The sequence below is a fragment of the Cinclus cinclus genome, chromosome 6, assembly GCF_963662255.1.
Source record: "Cinclus cinclus chromosome 6, bCinCin1.1, whole genome shotgun sequence".
Taxonomy (NCBI): Eukaryota; Metazoa; Chordata; class Aves; order Passeriformes; family Cinclidae; genus Cinclus; species Cinclus cinclus.
Genome location: NC_085051.1, coordinates 37,689,148 through 37,710,551, shown reverse-complemented (window position 1 = coordinate 37,710,551; position 21,404 = coordinate 37,689,148). Strand labels below are relative to the sequence as shown.

Genomic DNA, 21,404 nt, shown 5'->3' with positions numbered 1-21,404 from the left:
GCACTGATCTCTTTGGTGACCAGTGACAGGCCTCAAGGGAACGGCCTGAAACTGGGTAAGGTGAGGTTTAGATTGGACATTGGGAAAAGCTTCTTCACCCAGAGGGTGGTTGAGCACTGGAACAGGCTCCCCAGGGAAGTGGTCACAGCACCAAGCCTGACAGAGTTCAAGAAGCTTTTGGGCAACACTGTCAGGGACATGGTACAATTCTTGGGGTGCTCTCCACAAGGCCAGGAGTTGGACTTTGATGATCCTTGTAGGTGCCTTCCAACTCAGGACATTCTATGATTCTATAAATTCCTGTCATGATTTTGGTTACCTTTTCCCATGCTGTAGATCAAGAAAATACAGTCAAGAAAAACCTGTTTACTTCAGTCCCACACACAGGAGAGAGACATGATGAGAACCCAGAGATTTCTCCCACAGAACAGCCAGTTAGTTAGGGAAGGCATGTATGCTGCCTGCCTGAAAGGCTGGACTTTCTCACTGAGCTTGTAATTTCACCAAACCACATTCAAGATCATTACTGCAGCAGCAAATACAAATGCTTCTTATACTCTCTACATTATTATTGATGAGACAGTGTAAATTAGTTTCAAGTCTTCTTAACTCAAATACAGGGGCAGTATACACATTTCTTGATTTCTCTGGAGTTTATCTGTCCCTGACTAGCAAGGGAGTAGCTACTTCAAAGGGAAAGCAGTGATGGATGAACAGTCACTAAGATTAATCAGCCTGGTTTACTTTCTGCTCTTTAGACAGTCAGCAGCTAACTCCTGGGAATTATCCCTTAAAACACCAGGGATCTCTGCAATACTGCAGAAACAATATTGTTGGGAATATTTGTGTTTTGTGTTACAGTAAGAATATTTAGATCGATGTAACACATCATCATGAAAAACTCTACCAGCGGCAGCCCTTCACACATCAGTGATGGCAATCACACAATGTTTAACATGTTTTAACCTGTCTGCATTGACTCTGCACCTGGAATTGACTTATGCTCTCTTGACACATTCACTAGAGATATGTCTTAACTCCCTATCACAATGCATTAAAATCTGCCGTTCATTTTTAGATGTCGGTTTTTACTTTTAACAGTCATGACTATTAATCAAAGGCACACTATTGACTGAGCAGGAAAGCTAAACCACAGAAGCAGTTTCCCAGGTTGATTTAATATAGATTGAGGACGGTACAGCAGCCTCAGTTTGCTCAGATGAGGCGATGCCTAAATACAGCTATGCTATTTGCAGATTAAGTCTGTATTCAGAGACTGAAGATGCTTTTGCAGCCAGATGCAAACTGATTGGTACCAAGTGTGTACCAAGACACCTGGTGCCCCTGCACGATCCAGTGCTCCCACTGCCTGGAGGACTTGGATCAACTGTAACACTGGGTGAATGTAAACACATTACCTTCAGGTCAAAACTGACTCCAGCAATACTCCATGGCCTGTGACCAAGATAATGAACCATCTTGAATCCCGAGTAATGGGGAGAATGAAGCAGAGTAACTGTAAATATATTCATGTCAGATACAGAAGCAACAGCACAATTTATATTTTTCTGTATTCATGGTACCCTGGCTGTTATGCCAGTAATCTTTAATTACAACTCCATTTGATTTCAACTGAAGATGCAATCTGCTCAAGACAATCCCTGAAACAATTCTGAATGTAGAAGTAGCATGTTTGTAAATTGTCTCTGACACTGCATTCTGCTATATTATAAACTGTAGGCAAAGTTTCCAATTTCAAACAATCTTGAAGAGCCACCCCTGTCTTATTCTGCTGAATGGCTCAGAAAACACCGCAATACAAACCAAAACTGTGTACATTGACTTCAGATTTGGTAAGGCAGAATGAATTTGGTAAGGTAATGAACTTCTCCTGTGCAGATAGGGAGGGACAGGTGCCTATTTTTCCCAGCAGAGAGCTATATAAGAAAAATAAAGTGTTTCAATAGGCATTTTCTATCTAGTTACATTCATATCCTGTTCTGTCTTATTCCCAAAAGGCAGAAGAAGTAATCTGATGGGCAGTGAAGCAGTATTTGCTCCAAGAATTAACAGAATCACAGTGGGATGCATGGAGAGAGTGAAGAAATACACACACAGTTTAAACATGGAATTAAAGTGTGTGTATGACATGAAGGATGGGGAGGTAGGCAGCAGATCATCAGGTGGAGGAGCCATTAGCTTCTGGAATCTGGCTTTTTAAAATGGACTGTCATCTTTAAGAGATCTCAGCCACTTTGTCAGACCTTACACCTGAGAAACTTTTTAGTGTGAACATTCTTGCTCACACTTTTTGAATGTTTATGCTTTTGAATGGCAGTATTTTCATCATCATGATCTATAGATGAATGAAGTTCATCCACAAATAAAAAAAAGAAAAATGTGTAGTGACAGTAGTTAGCATAGCATGCTACTAAATGAACAATGCAAAGAACTCTAGAAATTATGACTAAAGAAGATATGGACATTTAAGGAATTGCTGAATTTTATAGTACAAGTTGCAAAAGAGAAAAATGGGCAATTTTTTCTGACTTATAATTCAAGAAATACACAGACAAATAGTCTTCAGTTGTCTAACTGCATTTTTGGAAGTGGAATACTGTAAGTTACTTCAGTGCCAGTCAAGTTTCTAAATCCAAAAGTTTTGGTAAGCAGCTACAATACCATTTTCTTTCCCAATTGCTTACTAAGAAATTTAATGTTTATTTAAATGTACAAGCAGACCCTTTGATATTATGTCAGTAATTATGAAGTAGGAATAAAGATGGAAGAGAAGGGGTGAATCTGAAATCCAAAGCAGCATTCTGCTGGGGTAGCAAGTGGGAAATGTCCAATTCACCATTAACTGCAACCCAGTGTTAACAACTAACTTTTTCTATTTTAATTAAAATGTAACGTTTTCTATTTTAGTTGTGGACTGGCAGTAAAGCATTTTTGTTCACAAATTTGAATTTTCTGAAAGTCTGCCCTTCTAGAGTCATGTAAAAGGACAAAGGTATCTGTCCTTTTCTGATCTTCTCTGAGATATTTTTTCTCCATAGTTGATACCACTGTATATTTTTCTCTCTCCTCTTACTCACCTTTTTTTCTTGTAACAAAGAATAAATACCAAGATCTTGACAATGCGTAAGGGGCAGCTTATGTGGATTTGATTTTATCCAGACATCTCCTGAGAACCTACTATTTTGTACCAAAACCTGGAGACTTACAAAATATTATAGTCTCAATCCTCCACACCAAGGAGAGGAGTTAGGTGATACTGTCTATCTGTGATTATACAAGAGTAGGAAAAGAAACATGTAAAACCTGAACGGATTGTACATTTTGCATTTCCACATATCAATACTATCCTTTGTTCTCATCCTTGAATTCTTTCTGCTTGCTCTGCTGTTTCTTCAGCAGTATTTTCTTACTGATCACTACACATTGCTTCATTGCACCAATATTACACATACATCTTCTTTATATTCTTGAGGAAGAAAGTTAAATAAAAATTAAAAGGTATAAGGTTTTACTTGTCCTTGCATAAGCTTCAGATGTGAAACTACCTGTCAGAGCCACTGACTGTAAACAGAGTAATTTTCCCAACTGAAGTCACAGCTTCAGCTTCCTGCCTTCTTTCATTGCAAATCCAGTCTTTGCAATTACATTGATACTCTTGCTTTTCTACTATTATCAGAACACTGTATACAAAGACTTAAGGAAATAAGGGAGTTTCTCTTACCATGTTTCATTTTAGAAACAATGTAAAAAATTAGTCATTGGGAAGTGAACTAGAAAAAATGTAGCTATTAAAAAGGAAGATTTGTGAGCCCAATGGAGCTGTGCCAGTCAAGATTTTCAGAGTGGGTCAGAAGACACATTTAAGTACTGAAAATCCAAAATGTGAGCCAGATCTCTGGGTGGTGGTGGTGGCAGTGGTAATGGGATGTTATGAAAATGAAAGCACAAGCTCGACTGATCCTTTCCATAGATAGGAAATAACTCAGTGCAGGACTGAAATCAGCTTTGTAAGACTGAAACTGACAGTTTAAAAGGTACTAACACTTCAGCTCTCACCACTGTCCTATGCAGATGTCTGTACAGTGTGACTGACATAGTCCGATGTTAAGTGTTTTCCCTGTGTTCTATTTGTGGTCCCAAAAGTCCCAGACAGTACTTTTGTCCTTTGAGGAAAAGTCCTGCAGCACCTGTGGACATCACTGCTACAGCAGGCACAGGCATGATGCTGTTAAGGTGTATTAAACCTATGCTTCTGCAGAGACATCCCACATTTTAATGAACTTGACAGTTCCACAGACACTTTAACATAAGGACTATTTCTAAGCTCATAGGTAGAAATAAGCTCCAGGCAGAACGACATGATAACCAAGAAAACATCAGTAAATTCAACTTGTAGCTGAAAAAAAGCATCAGAGTACAACATGCAGCAAATATTTATAACACAATTTTCACACTGCCTTTCTGCTGTTTCTCAGTAGTACTATTTTCCAGTTGTCTGCTACAGATTATTACAAATGGGTTACCTTCAAAACTTTTATACCACTTCAAAAACTATTTTTTCAATAAGACCTCTAAACACATATAAATATATTAACAAACACTACTGAAATGAGTGGTGATTTCTCTGTGAAGGTCAGAAAAAAGAAAATTTTGTTTAATATGAAAGAGAACATATAAAATGTTCTTCTTCAACAGAACAAAAATCAGCAGAAGCAAACTAAAGCACAAAGGTCTGAGATGGAGGAGCAGCTGTGGTCAGAGTCAGACCTATCTGTCCTGGGCCAACCATGAAACCAAGGCTTTCAGCAAGGAGGAACCTAGGAGGGATTCTTTTTAATATTGCAGAGAGCATAGCTGGTATTTACCACACCAGAAAAAACCCAGGGGACTTTCATATCCATCAGGACACCTTGCACTGCCAGTACCATGAGGCAGAGGTTCAACTCTCAGTTGGATCAAGGCTTACCTTGGCAAGAAACTCATTGTTCCTACAAAACCAACAAAAATCTGATGCAGTGTAATGCAGCTGATGTAAAATGTGGGTCAGCATTATTTACCTTACACAGTCATTAGTTTTGATTGTGCATCATTCCAGACTCATGCCATTTTACTATTAGTAACACTGCCAGCAGTGTCCATTCCTGGAGATCCTAGGCAGTGAAAGTCTGAAAACTCACCATCATAGCTGAAGTCCACAAGATTTAATTTTTATACTTTGATGCTTTTCATGTAATTATATTGGTAGCAGTTTGCAATACTCAATAGCTGAACAGTAGGCAGGCCACTATTTTATCTGAAGTATTTTTCTTTAACTCAAAAGATAAAGCAATTTCTCAAATAGATAATATTGTCAGCTCCCATAAATTAATTATAGATGATATTTGGAATTTGTCTAAATGCTTGGTCTCCTGGGAACAGCTGGTTATATGAAAAGCTTTGTATACTCAGACATTTTTTCCCCTTGTCAAGAGAAACAAGCTTGAGAATATGAAAATATGACCACCAGAAAGGCTTAACAGAAGCTAAATAAGAACCACTCCCAAGCCCCAGCCCTATTTCATAAAAGGATCTATTTTTAAAATCAACTTTTGGCTTGGGGACTCAGAATTACAGTTTCCAGGTACCTATATGACTATATCAACCAGCACTTTTGAGGAATTACATTGCATATTTCCCTCTTTTGTCCATTTCCATGGAAAAGATGCAGATTTCCAGCTTAAAAACTCTGCAGAATACAGGACTGAACATCAGTGTTCAAGTTTATCAAGTTCAAGATAGAACTATAACTTCAGAAGTGTTTTGTTTACCAAATTTATCAGACGGCAAATGGTTAAAACTCTGTCTTATGACTGGTTATGTTAACTAGGTTGGTGGACTAAATAGGCTTGTGGAAATGAGAGTGGGTGAGATGACAAAAAAGAAATCCCTAACCTATAGCATTCAAATTTCTGAAAGCCCATTTGGGAATGCCCATTCAATGGAAAAGTTAAGAGATTTCACTCTTTAAAGCATGATATGCAGATACATACATATAAACTGGAAGTGAAAATGTCAAAACCCTCCAATTGTTTAAGACACCTCCTCTCACTATTGAGACTTAGATTTAAACAGCACAGTGCAATGTTTTACAGGGACATTGTGTACATGACTTCTGATGATGAAAGCAGCATAGTGACATTAACATTACACGAGCCCAGGCTAACTACTCCTCATAAGAAGCACGGTAAATCAACATCAAATCAACATCATTAAGACTGGCTGGTTCTGCTCTATGATTACTTGCAACCCTCTTACTACTACTACATTTTATTTATTCAAATGTGTGGCAACTTAGGGCTGTGGTGGAAAGAAAACTCCAATCAATCAATCAATCAATCAATCAATTAATCAAGTTGTAGTATAGATAGTATTCAATAAATAGGTATTCCACTGTACTTTTCTTAAGTTTGCACTGAATGTAGAAGCTCAAACTCCAGAGAACCACAGCTCTAACAAACTGCATCATATTTCTACTTCTTTTTTTCAGTGCATACTGTAAGCACTACCTAGTTTACCAAAGTATCACAGTTAGGAAATAAACAAGGAAAGAAGGCATCAGCAAGGTTGATCTTCCCACACTGGTATATCATGTAACCAGGTATACATGTAACCATATATACCAAGGAACAACTTCTGAATAACAGCTACTTCAGAACCTATGGAACTGAACTGGCTTTTAGCTGCTGTTAGAGAGCTTATGGCACACACTGTACACAGCTTGCTCAGCCACGTTAACTTGACTCCTTAAAAGCTCAAGACTCAAAAATTCAAAATATTAGAGGCAGAAGAAATATTACTGCCAACTCACTGCTTCCTTTTTGTCGAGCATAGAAGTGAGGAGGTAAATGGATAAATGCTGGACAATAAGGATAGATATAAGCATCACTAACACTTTCTGATTTATCTAAGAGGTAAGTTGGCATCAACAATATGGCAGAAGCACAGGTCCAGTTTTAACAGTCACTACAGGAAGCATTGTTCAAGGATAGGTCAATACAGCATCTGGAAGTTTTTCTATTCAGAAAAATTAGAAGAAGGAATTAATATTCATTAAACTGGTTGGAAAATAGAGTACCTAATGTTTACATAATTTTGACAACCTCTTCAGCTTCTGACTCACTATAATTCAATGCATGTTTCCAGCTAGAACTGTGAAAAGAACTATTTAGATCATTAAAGAACTGACCAGTGAATAATAAATCAGGAAGAAACAGCATCACAAGCTAGTATCTCTGGGTAGAAAGGAAAAATCAGTAGATGCATGAAAAGATTAGTAGGAAATATGTAAAATACCTGAAATAGAGAATTTCTTATTAAGAAAAAGGCTTCCTAACAATGATATGGGGCAAACAGTTACAATGTCAGAGATAAAATATTCAAAGTGATTTTAAAATGTAATTTTGGGGGATCATATTAAGGAAACATTAATTCCGGAATAGAAGATTTGAATGTTTATTTTATGAAAAGGTACAGAAAAACAAGAACACCAACACAAATGATGCTTTATAAGGCTGTTTCTTCATCCAATGGTTTGCAAATACTAATTCTGATCTTGAGTTAGGCATTTTTCTTGGAGGGTGGGAGATATCTATTGTCTAACAGTTACTTTCCTGAAAACTTGAAGAACAGCAGCAGCAAAGATAGCTATAGTGATCTTATTATGTCCTTGGTACTGGTGTTCTTACTACATCACTCCTGTTCCTCATGTGATACCAAGCAACAAGCATGTACAACACCAGCTTAATGGCACAGTTCTGGTAGCAGTCCTCAGAGAAGTGATAGATACCTGAATGAGATCTCTTCTTCTTTATATTAACATAAATAAACATATTAGTTTAATCTAATTTGATCTAATTTAGATTAACACCACAGATAAAGCATAAACCTGAATTAGCATGGGGACTATTTTATTTTGACTCTTGGGTATTTTGCCTTGCCTCATTTCCCCTCCCATTTATGGAAGAACTGCACAAATGTACCCTTAAACAAAGTAAGTAAAAAGTAGATAACCTCTTCCCTTTCATGTCTGTAACTGATGCACAAAGTCAATACTGGCAAAAGGTAAGGTTTGCATTAAGAAGTGTTGGATACAGAATGTCACCTCTAATGGGAAACAGTATTTTGGGTAAAAATCTGACTCTGAGAGAAAGTAACACGTGGAACCTGTCAAACTGCCTGATAGTCAGATTTCTTTAACTTGATGAATTTCTACTGTTCTATTCTCACCAGGAAATGCAAAACTAGAGTGGAAACCTCTGAAAGGAAAAATAATTGCTTACAGCTGACTGGGGAGGCATTTACTCAGGGAATCCTTTCAGCTTCCCCTCCCCCATTTCACAATGTTGGGAATTTTAAAGTTTTGAGAACGTTTCCCCTGTATTCACAAGGAGCCAGTCTGACACAGTGCTTCCCTTCTTAAGATGACCCATCTACCTCCTACTCTCCTGTCCCAGTGTTGCAGAAGCAGTGAGGGACATTGGAGCATACTGTTATGGGAAGAGCTCAGAGTGTGTAGGCAACATGGGCATTTCCTTGGTGGAAGCATCCATGCCAACTAGTTGTAGGAGTACTTCTAGAACCTCTGACACACTGATTTCTAATACATCTTCACTTACAGTGTACAGGTATACAAAGCTGTATATATATAATATACACATTAAATGCCTTATTTCTCTCTTCACCACAATCAGGAACTGCCAGGTTTCAGAAGAGTTGAAGGGAGAGGAGAAGTTGCAGCCCAGGCCTTCCCTCTAAGTTTCACTGGAGATAGACTCATATCTGCTTCAGCTCACCTGGGATGTTTAACAGCCTTGTTCTTCTGCATCTGGTGACCTAAATTACTGAGCTTGAGCTATGCTATTTTAGGATGGCCCCAATACAGAAGGAGAGGGGGAAGATTTCAGCAGATTGGTACTGATCTCTGAGAAGGATCATCAGAGAAGAACTGAGTTCTTCTGCTGGGATATCCAGGGAACCCCCAGAAATTAACTGATGAGATATAGATGCAATGCTGAATATTTTAGTCATTAATCTCTTACACTAAAAACCTGTCAAGTTTCAAGAGCACCCCTTACTGCTTGAGCTTCTTTCTCTTCTAAGATCATGTTACGCAGATGATGAAGGTGATTTTTAATGAAAACATCAAAAAATCTTCATCTTTGTGCATCATTTGTGCAATACTTACAGGAAATGAAAGTACAGGTCTAGAGAATGAAACAAGTGTTGCAAAGATAAAAATCTCTCCAACTTGACCAAATGTTTTATTATCATGGAAATGCAAACTTGAACCACCATTAGAAGACAGAGGGGAAAAAAAGAGACAGAAAAGGCTGAGAGCAAATGAACAAACACGTCTGACTGCTTTGTTGAGTAGTAAGACAAGAGGTGGTCGGAGGCAGAATTGATGAACTGTCACAGTATGACAAATAAGACCTCTGTTGGATGTATTGATTCCAAACAGAGAATGACTCATGGATCTACTTCATTCTTGTTTCATTTACAGACAGTAAAGCACTTGAACAAATCAAAGATGTTGCCAAAGGAGTCAGAGAAGAAAAAAATTCTTTCCCATGGATGAGTTTTTTGGGGTCAAATTTATTAATAACTGCTTGTTTTGTAGTACAGCTCATAGAGTAGAGCTAATGTTTCAAGCATTAAGCATCACTGTCTCAATAACTATAGAGATGATCATTTATGCATGTTGCACTTTTAAGACTGACTTGAAGACTCGTAAAGATTACCACATGAAAACCTGGCTGTACTAGTATGTGTATTTGTCAACTATACCTGTATGGACAGGAGCTAATTTTTTTGTGTGTTTCATGGCCTCAAAAATGGTTTACTAACTGGAAATCAGGAGAGAAAGTTGTATTCACTATTTTTCTCAAACACTACAAGCTCCAATACGTTTTTTTGCCCTCTTTGTTTTGTCATAGAGGATTTATAGGCATTAAGCAGAGATTTCAAAGAAGCAAAATTGTGTTTCATAATGGATTTGTGTTATTAAGCCAAGAGAATAGTGGGTCATATATGCCTTATTTTTCTTTTTCTCTTTTTTTTTTTTTATTTTGCCTTCACATTCAAGAGTCGGGTTTTTTTGGTCTTGATAATTGTCTTTATACTTGGAAAATAAGCCTTGCAAATTGAATAAAGTACATACCAAAGCTGTGTTTCTGAGCTGAATTCACAACGTGTAATTCATCAAGGTTCTGTAATTCTGTGGCCAAAATTGTTTTTTTTTTTTTCAAAAATTTAACAGGACCATTCACCATTTTCCTGTAGACTATTATCCCATGTCCCATTTTTCTCCCTTATCTTGATGAAACTGTTTTTTCACTATCATCTTTCCTTTCAAGACTGCAACCTCTCTCCACCCACTCTTGTCTCTACTGCTAATGTAGCCAGGAGTCCAGGAGTAACTACTACAGAACCACTACAGTCACTAAAATTATAATGTTTGTTTTAAACCTTGAATCCTCCTCTTAAATATAATTTTAGTTTTTTAACATACAGAAAAAGAAAATGCAATAATATATTTATGCACAACTCTTATTACCACAAAATTCACTGAGTCCCTTCCCCAGTTCAGAGAGCAATCTCCACTCAGCAAGCCTGCTGCCCTTTCCCTGGAAGAGACAACAAACAGATCCAAAACATGAGGTGTCCCCTGCACCTGCCACAGAGCACTCCCAACTACAGCAGTCACAGCCTGGCTTTTGTGACAGCCTGTGAGAGGTGCAGGAGGGCAGGTCTGGTGGCTGTCCTGGCAGGAGCTGACTGCTGCTTCAGACCAGAGATGTGGTATGCTGGCTGCTGCCAGCAGATTGAGATGGGAAGGGATGGAACAGCAAGGATCTGGCTTCCTCAGCTATTGTACAGGCCTACTGCAATTTATATGGGAATTACACAAACTCATAGTCCATTTATAGAAGTGCTGATTAAGTGCAGGAGGAACAACTTTGAATAATCTGCCAACAGCAGAAACTGTTCCTTTGTGCATTGTCAGCCTTGAGTAACTCAGTCTGGAACTATTTTACCAATCATTCAGTTTAATATAGAGATTAGAGAGGGTAAAAGTTAGAGCAGAGCTGACCCCAACTGCCAAACTGTTTGAAGAAGGGAATTGTGAGCTAGCTTTGATCCAACACACATTTGAAACATAGGTTCAGTTACTTCTAACACCAGATGAGTACAACTGAAAGAAAGGACCTGGCTGCATACTTAATTTACAACATACCAAACAAATTATAAATTAAAAATAGCAAAATACTCTTCAAACTGTTCCTGCAGATCATGCTCTCTCATCCCTCTCTCACCTCCCACCCTGGTCCTCCACATTTCAGGGGTAGCTGAAGCAGAGCACAGTGCCTTCATTCCTCTTCTGCAACCTAAGAATGGTCTCTAGAGCCTAGATATCCTGCTTGCACTGGGAGTCCCTCTCATTTCCAAGGAATACTTCTTCAGAAAGTTGTCATAAACAGGAAAACATCCATTTAAGAACTATGTAACAGTTTATTTAGTAGGAGAAATGGACAATTTGTGTGTGGAAATTCCCTCTCCTGACCTTTACAAAGTGAAAGGTGAGAGCACTACAGAGTGTACCAAATGTGATTGTGTTGGGTAAGGATTTATGTAATTAGATACATCTGGAGGAAAGGATTGTGTATCACATGTCATGGTACAGCCTGAATCAACTTTGCTTAGTTAAACTGCAAGGATATGTCTGTGTACAAACCACATGCTTGCAGTACAGTGACTGACTCAGGCAAAACACATCAGGTACAGTCTTAAACAGCAGCAGATGACAGGGCTGAATGATTTGAGACTTTAGGGAGGTTTGGGATTTTTTTTCTATTGTCTGGATTATATAGCAAAAAATACTTTCTATTCTATAATATCTTTTATTAAGGAGTCAACTTTAATGTCTAATTTAAAATGCTGCATACAGTAAGGAAGCAAAGGGTTGAAAGGAGGTGCTGTCTGGTGTTGCAGTTTTACAGTCACTGTGAGCAGTGCCTTCAAATCAAATGGTCTCACCATACCCTAGCCCTCAAAAATATCCTTGTTCCTGTCTTCTTCATGGTGCCTCTTTTTTTTTTTTTTTAAGGAATTGAGTAAGTGGGGCAGCCATGTAATAATTTCTACCAGGAAACAGACCCAGAATAAAACTCACCTGGAAAAAGGGGTGATTGAGGATTCTATTTACAAACCAAGACTAATAAACCAGAGAAACTGACAGAGGATGTTCCAGTAAATCTGTCAAATCAATAATATTCATGATGATTTGCTAAGTGCTGGCTATGAGGACTGAAGTTGCCTGGAAAATCACATATCTAGCTTTCTGGAATGCCAGAACACTTCGGGAATTAAATTAGTAAAAATTTTTCCTTCAACTTCTGCTTGCTTTCTGTCTCCTCTCGTCCCCCAAGGTACCTGTGCCCTGCCACACAACCCAGTCCATCCCCAAGATGCCTAAGGCATGCTAAATGGAATTAAAAATGTTAGGCTGTTTGAAACAGAGAGGAATATTTCATCAGTGCTTTCTTATTTTAACCATATGACTACCTAAGAGTTAGCTAGAGTCTTGGTCTTCAGCTGCAGAACAGCTTGGTCTGCAGAACAGCTGAAGCTCTGGAAGCTAAATCCAGAAGTTAATGAAGTTAAACAGTAGTTTTTGTTAAATTTAAATTAAGACCAGAATGCATTTAAATTACCATGTTTTTGCCACATAAATCTTAGGCCTTCTACTGTGTTTAACAATACCCTTTATTTTGCCATTCCCTCTAAATCGCATAAGGGACAGGTTCCAAAGAAACTAATAATTTCCAAGCAGTAACACTTAAGAGTGTGTTAGAAACACAGCAACGATCTAATTTTCTCTTTCAACCATGCTGCATACTAACCACATACTCTAACAGAAAAGCTTATTAAACAGTATATTGACTGGGTCTAACAGATGCAGTAATCAACCCCTGAAAAGAACACAGTCTGACCCATACCTGAAGACTCAAAATAATTTAGCTTTCTGACAAGTAAAATAATTTAGCTTTTGTCAGGCTATGAGCTTTGACATAGGTCCTCAGAAACACTGCTCATTTACTACCTCTCTAGTCAAGCAAAAGTCACAGCATACCTCTCTTCTTCAAAATGGGACTGTCATGCTACCTTAGCCAGCCAGCTAGACCTCAGTAGCCAAAATCTCCTGGCTTTTTCCATCCTTTGTGCTCTGCCTCCTACTTCTCTCACATTATTTCTCCTCTCCATCTTCTCAGTTTGGCACTGTGTTTTCCTATGTAGTCTGAAAAACTTAATAAGGCAGGCTGTAAATGTCCCATATGTGCCACTCCACATTTTCCATTCAGCTGTTGCAGGCATGAGGATAGGAAATGATGTTTTGTGTCAGAGTCAGCCCTCAAAGGACAGACTACAGCATTCAGGGAGGTCAGCATTCACAGAGGGGGGATTAGTTGGCAGCAACACCCATAACCAGAAAAGCAACACATGAACAGATTACTGTGGCCTTCCCTTCCCTCATCTGAAAAAAAGTTTGGAGACAGAAGAAAGGATTGCTCTGCTTTGTGGGTTTCTTTCTGGTTTTAGCAGTGTTGAAAAAGAGAGTCAGAAAACAAGAATACATGCTTCTTGTCCGACGTATCCAAAATAAGAACAAAGACAATCCTTTCGTGACATGTTACAACACAGAAGTTCAGTGTCATGAAGAAATAGAAGAGGATCTGCTAGCATCCAGCATGATCTCACATTTAAACTGTTTCCACTTGGAAAAAACTTATAAACTCAATAGTTAATACTGCAATTGTGTATAATGACGTCCAGCATTAAAAAAAATTAGAAGTATCTCAGTTAACTGAGAGGCTCAGTGCAGGGAAAAGTCTTTAACAGTCCATGTGTCTAGAAGACTATTTCTTTTGGGAAGTGAAGGAGCTATTTTGTTGTTTAGAGTGCAAATATACACTTCCCATGCCAAAACAGGTACTATTCAGCCAGTGAGTATCTACAGGTCTATGGCAGAAATAATGGGCACCTCTAATCTCTCATGTAATGACTTCATACTCCCAAAAACAGGATCCACAAAACAGGAGCAGAAAAAGACTGTTAGAAATCCCAAAAATTAAACTTTTTTTATGCATAACAAAATGTAATAATCATTCACAGCACTCTAACTCACAGGACAAGTAAATTTTTGCTAAGAGAACCTTCTTCTGGAGATAAGCTGGGGTGAGCTCAAGTTACTGTTCTGATTTGTAGGAAGGAAAGGTAGGTCTTCCCAAAACCCTTCTAATCAGTTAACAGCTGGGACTCAAAGAGAAATTTGATGTGTACCTCTATGGAACAACCTAAATGAAAGCTGATTCCTCCAGTCCTTCTGGAGCTCTGTGGCATCATGGATCCCAAAGCCCTTCCATTAAAGCCCAAGCTAAGGAGAAACTCAAAGGCAATTTATGCTGTTCAGCATGCTAGTACCTCCTAGTAAGATTTCTGATCAGAAATCATGAGTAATTATCTGTCAAAACCAGGCTGGCTCTTTGCTCGATTGCCTCCAGTTTCTACAAACCATTCAGAATCCTGTTTAAGTTCCCACAGTGGGAAAGGCACTGAGGAAGGACATTCCTTTCCCCCCCTCAACTTTGGCAGCATAGATCTGTCTTTCTAGATGTTAAAAAACTATGCTCTGCCTGGAATTCTTCTCAGATAATCAATACTTCCTCCCTGATCCCACCCAAACAACTTGTGGACTTCTTTTTCTATTTTTATAGTAAGTAAAGCATCCTCTTAGTGAGACAATATCTCATGAAACTACACTGCCACTCTGAAATATCTTTCAGCAAGTTTATCTAACCTCCCCAGCTCACTTTTATCTACATATATGATACACTACTTCCTAACAATAGCTTTAAAGTAATTCTTAGAACAAAAAAATATTTCTTGTAATTACTAAAAGTGAATTTCTTCTTTTATTATCAAGCTCATTTATAAATTCATTTTAATTTTGAGAGCATGAAAATTTAAATTCCAATTTTAGAGTATGTGTGAGCAGCTAGTTTGGTACCCCTAATTTAAAGTAAATTTGATTGACTAAAAACCCAAATAACCTTAAGCCAATTCTTAGTGAAACGCTACAAAGGAGAATCAAGAGTTCTCAAACATAGGTACTGACAAAGGAGCAGGATTTTTCTACTACAAATCAAGTGGAAAGAACTGAAGCCAGTTTGAGCTGCCCTTGTCAAACAGGACTCAAGTCTCAAAGCAAAATATGAAGTGAAATAATGTTGAAATGTGGTACAGGATGTGGTTTGAACTAAATAAGGGGTTATTTTAATGACAACTTTGACTAGCATAACTATATTTGACTACATTTTCTATACAGCAGATTTACCCTGCTCCCCCAAATCCCTACTACTATGAAAACTTAGACAATCACACAGTGTTTGTGTAATAATGTTATTACTGATACCTTAGCTGTAACTATAAATATTGAATACACGAAGAAGTGTATGACATTTTACAGCTAATACAGGCAAATATGTAAGAAGAACCATCTTTCCACTAGTAATTTTTAATTTGTGAAACCTAGATAACTCTCTGAACTTCGTTGTAATGTGCTACAAAGTATTTGCTCATTTTCTCCAGAGGATAACTAATAATGAGGCACTCACTGTTTTACAATCAGTATACACAAAACACTTAATGAATATTTAACCAGCACTTACATTTTCACACTGCATCTTTCTGGATTTTATGTGAGAAACATTGAGTCCATCAATAACAATATCAAACGGAAGTCGACTTTCCACAAATGTTTGAAAGGCCTCAAATTCCTGAAATAAATAAATCAATAAACACAGGGGAATGATACCATGAGTTTAATAGAAAGAAATTCCATTCAATTTTTATTAAAAAATGAAACTAAGCCCAAATCACTCACTTTTGCTTTGTTGGCTACACTTCACATCATTACATGCCTATTTCCTGAAACAACCACACCTAAAACATCCACCCCATCTTTTAAGCCTTAAGTCTTTAATTGGATATGTCCAATTAAACCATTACAACCAAAAATTACATTACAACTGAAAATCAAAACTTCACAGTTATTCAGATTTTCAAAATTAAAATCTGAACTGTACACTTAGATAAATATACATGCTATAGTAATTGTCTCATAGCAGCTGCTGAACAAAGCAACTTTACAATCCAGTAGACAGTTTCACTACTACTAGCTCTTAACAAATCCAAATGTAAAATAATGATCATACTTAGGTTCTCTGGAAGAATTATGAAATCTCTGAATGCCAGTCAATATTAAAATAAACATCCATTTACAAAGATAGTACTCCATTTGTGAGAAACAGGTGGCTTTAATGCTAAAACCATAAACTTTCTTACTAGGTCAGAAATGTAATGCACTGATTGAGCATAACATACAGTTCTTCCCTCGTAAGGAAACCACAACTGCTTTAGGTTTGAGAGTCCGTAAGAGAAGAACAGACTACAAAACTATAATAAAATCTTCAGGAATTTCTCCCTTGAATTTTGAGGAAAGATTTAGTAATTTTTTTGCAGACACTTGCATAAGATTTCTACTTTTTGCTTCTGACCATTTTTAATAAGAACAAGAACTCTGCATTATCCTGATGGGCAGTGACCTGGTTGCATAAATTACCTTTCTAGTAACAAGATTTATTTACCACTGACAGAGCTTTCACAGTCCAGTCTGTAAATTTACTTTCACAGGAACTAAAAACAATTAATATTTCATGCCTTTTACAACGGATTCAAGAAGTACTCCTCTAATCTTGCGTTCTTCCATTTAGCAATATGGTAACATATGTCTAAATAAAAAACATTGCCTCAGCACCCAAAAGCATATACAATTCTTCCTTGAAGAAAGAAATGAAAGAATTTTTTTTCCAGAAAATACAATGCTATCAGGCAGTAAAAAATTATCACTTCAAATTTAGTCAGAATGCTTATGACAAATTATACTAGGAAAAGGGCTACTTGTACTAAGAGTACAAACCAAGCAAGATAAGATGGCTCACTCAGCTGTTAAAATTCCAGGAATAATTTCCAGGTGAACAGAGGTGTACCAGTCAAAAGCACAGTGATAAGAATACAGACAACACAGAGCTCAGTCTAGCACCCCAGGAATCAATCTCCTTTTATGTGATCTTTCATTTATCCATGTCTTAAATAAATGTTTCTATTGAGAAAGTATAAAGAGCTGGACAAGGAAATTATCTAAAACAAAAATAAATTTTTGGCACTTGTGAAGTATTTTCCCCAACCCCCTGCCCTAATCTCAATGTATTTTCCATAGATGAATAAAAATTCTCATTGCCATGTGACAGGGACACCAATACACAGAAGGAAGTCACTAGGAAAAGCAGCAGCAGGGATAGCAGGTAGAAACAAGTGCAAAACCAAACAACATGGATTCCTGACTTTTGGGTTTACACCTCCATGGACCTCCCCATGGTTCAAAATCTGGCGAGTCATCACTGCAATACTGGATGGCTGTCTGAAATGTGAGAGAGCTAAAAAGAAGCAAAACACATGCAGCCCAACTGAAGGTAAGATAGAAAAGTTCTGAGACAAAGATTAGTGAAAATAGAAAAGACAAAAAGTGTAAGCAGGTGAAACATGTGGTAAACACTCCAACACAGTGTTATTTTCTCAATGCTAACAAATGGCAATATTATTTGAAGTAACATAGTTACAGTCAAGACATTTTTAAGAAGCAAACTGTACAAGTAATCTTGTCTCCATGGGCTCAGTTCAATACAAAACAAGCACTTTGCATAGAATTTTTCAAGTGTCATTTTATTTCAAGCGACAAGTTATAGAGCAAGTGACAAGTTTTATTTCTTAAAAGGTTTCCCTTATGGGCAGAGTAGACTGTTCTGTTCAGGGAATACTACAGCATGAGCTGGGGAAGCAGCGGAGGGGTTCAGTAGGTCTGCACTCTCCTCTCCCAGAAAGGTACATGGTGCATGGCTGCCAGAAGGTCCTGCTGAGAGGCACCAGGATAGGCTCTTTTCAGAAAGCCATCTCTTGGTTCTCTGGGATTTACTCCTGGAGCTGGGGGAGATGCTGCAGCTATTTCAGTGTCATTCCTTCAGCCACTGCACGTTTCAGTACCATGTCTGGTACACAGACTCCTGACAGTGTCTCCTAACATTCTCAACAGATACCTGACAGACAGCATGCCCTGCAGCCTCCCAAATCAACTCAATTGTTTTGCATCTCTGTAAGCAAACTGTGCACAACAGAGAAGGTTTGCCGGAGGCAAGGAAATTTATTCAGACAGGGAAATGAGGAGTTAATAGCAAAGTGCAGAAGACAAATGGCCAACTTTAATTTATGTCACCAAATACAGAAGACTCCAATAAAAAGCCTCAGACAGACTAAAAATCCCAAGGGTCAGTTAATTTTCTCCTCACCACCCATATTTCCCCAGCAACACATTCGAGTGTGTTCTTTCCTTTTCCAGAAAAAAAAATACATTAAGAATGACAGAGGTCTCCTCCCCTGAGAGACAGTTTTTGAGCTGCCATATTTTTCATCCTCTCTAGACACTCGGAAGGAAAAGGGCAAACCCTGGAAATAAGCAGCAGGCTACCTCACCCAGACATAATACAAACACCCAAAGACTTACACTGTAGCAGTGTACTGAGTCTGGCTGAGCTGGAGTTAATGTTCTCCACAGCAGCCCTCACAGTGCTGTGCTTTGCACTGGTAGCTAGAAAGGTGTGGATAACACACCAGCGTTCTGGCTACTGCTGAGCAGTGCTCCCACAACATTACAGATGTGTCTCCAACATTCCCTCTCAGGCTGGTGGTGGGCAAAATCTTGGGAGGGGACATAACTTAGACAGCTGACTCAATGTGACCAAGGGGATATCCCATCCATATGACACCTCCTCAAAACAACACCTAAGAGAAAGAGGGGGGCAAGGGGAGGGTGTTTATTATTATGGCCTTTGTTTTCTGGAGCAACTGCTATGCATACTCATGCTCTACTTCCCAGAGAGTGGCTGAACATCACCTGTCAATGGGAAGTAGAGAATAAATATTTTATTTTTCTTCACTTCTGAATGCAGCTTTTGCTTGTGCTTAATAAACTGTCTCTATCCTGATTCACAAGTGTTTTTCCATCTCATTTTATACCCCTGCTGTTCTTGTCCTGTTAAGAGGAGTGATAGAGCAGCTGGTGTCCAACCAAGACCAACCCACTACAAAGAAAGAAAGTTCAAATTCAAATATTGCTGATCTTTCAAGGATTGCGATTTGTCTGGATTTTGTGCAGATCTTACTTCAGCCACAGTAATAAACAGGTGATTCATCCACAGTTCCCTAAAGATATCTCCCCCATTAGCTAACTGTTGGAAGAAATTAAAGGCTTTCTTGCTAAGCAGTAAATGAAGTAGAGCACAGCTGCAGTTAGGGCACAACTAATCAAGAGAACCCAGATATGACAGCCATCAATGCAGTACAAGGATGACACGAAGATTACAGAATCACAGAATATGTTGAGTCGGAAGGAACCCACAAGGATCATTGTGTCCAACTCAGCCCTGCATAGGACCAACCCCAAGAGACAGGTTGGTTCAGGCAAAAAAAAGCAAGCAGGTTATTCACAAAGGTTTACCCTTCCAAATGGAGACTGCAACAAGTGATCTACACACACCCCACAGGTGGCGTATACCACAGGAGCATTTACTTGGAAACATCTTGCTCAACAAGACAAGGGGCACTTCTGATGAATTCCTTCAATAAGCCAACAAGTATAAAAACACATCTACCTCTCCCCCCCACCCAGGTAAGAGCACCAAAACAAACACAGCAAACCTTACACTGATTTCTAACTTGTTCTGACTGGGTTCATCCCACAAAGTTTTTAAGGAAAAGTCCATTTTCCTTATGGACTCGAAAACGTGACTCAAATGGAAGGAACTAAACTAAAAGCACATTTTGTATTGTTTATTGATGTGACCCTCCTTAAGGCTCAGGTCCTGCAGAGACTCCTGCAATACAGCAGGGCTGTTAATTCACTGCTGCAGGACTTCCCCCCACATGCACAGCACATCGCTCACAGTGGCTCCAGTGATATCCTGTTTCACACCATGAACAAAAGAAAAGGGAATTTTAAAAAACTCACCCGATTTCATTCATTGCATCACTGGGAAAACAGGTTAATGCCAACTATGCAACCTTTAAAAATGATTCACTGCACCTTCTACTTTTCTTCACAAATGGATACACACTGACTAAATCAATTGAAAGAAAAATCCAGCTGTAACCAAACCCACGATGGAATTTATACCGATGTAAAGAATTTAAGACTTTTAAAATAAGTTATTGTTTAATCACTAGAGTGTGGCTGGCTCAAGTCCATTCATACCTTGGCAAAAGCACAAAGAGCTGCATTTTTTTTTTATCCCACACCAGCTGGATGGCTCATGCACTATTTCGCCACCATCTTGTACTGGTATGTACTGGTGCTGCCCCAGAAAGGATGCTTCCATCTTCTCCCTTTCCCCAGCCATTCATTCCTGGCTTTGTTCCCTCACCTACCTGTACACACATGATGTTAGCACATGGAGAAACACTCAAGTGGATGAACTCAGCCCATACAACAGTTTTTAATCTGCACAAGTCCCGCTGCTGAGGTGACAACACAGAGTAGTGTCCTGGCATGAAAATGCAGCCAGGAAATGGAATGAAATTGGTAGCAGGTGAAACTACTGGAATCACCTTTTCCCAAAGGTAGCCCTGTCTATGCTAACAGACTAAATTTTGAAACAACATTTTATGAAATGTGACTCTCAGCCTGGAATATTATTAGAGCAAAGCAAGCCAGGTGGGTTGTAAAAAGAATAGAAAAATAGAACTACATGAATTATTGTTTGAAAAAGCAAACAAGGAAAAAAAAGCCTAGTTTTGCTACATTAAATAATTAATTTAAAATTTTTCTTTTTAAGTAAGTGTACCTTTAGACTTCAAAAGTCTGCTCCAGATAGCAAGCAGTATTTCAAAAAGCAGCAGTAATAAACAGGAAAATAGAACTTTTTAGTAAGACAATACTATTTCGGCTTCAGTAAGTACAGTTACAGATTTGTAGAACAAAAACATATGTTTTTCTTCCCATACAGATTACAAGCTTCAAAACTACAACAAAAATGAGGGAAAGAAGTCATTATTAGTATTTACAGATACTATGTTATACATTATAACATTTTGAAATAAACATTTCAAAACAAAGAAAATACAGCCAAGCAAGCATGTCCTTTGGTAAGAACGAGAGTAATCCGCATGAGTAATTT

The 21,404-nt window shown here is 38.3% G+C and overlaps 1 protein-coding gene across 1 annotated transcript in view; it reads right to left on the bottom strand.

Moving 5' to 3' along the window:
• Window positions 1-21,404, bottom strand: part of PRORP (protein only RNase P catalytic subunit) — a 37,701-nt gene that overhangs the window by 6,485 nt on the left and 9,812 nt on the right. The window contains exon 5 of the mRNA XM_062495093.1: window positions 15,789-15,896. Coding sequence (XP_062351077.1) covers window positions 15,789-15,896 — 108 coding nt within the window. The remainder of the gene's footprint in view (window positions 1-15,788; window positions 15,897-21,404) is intronic.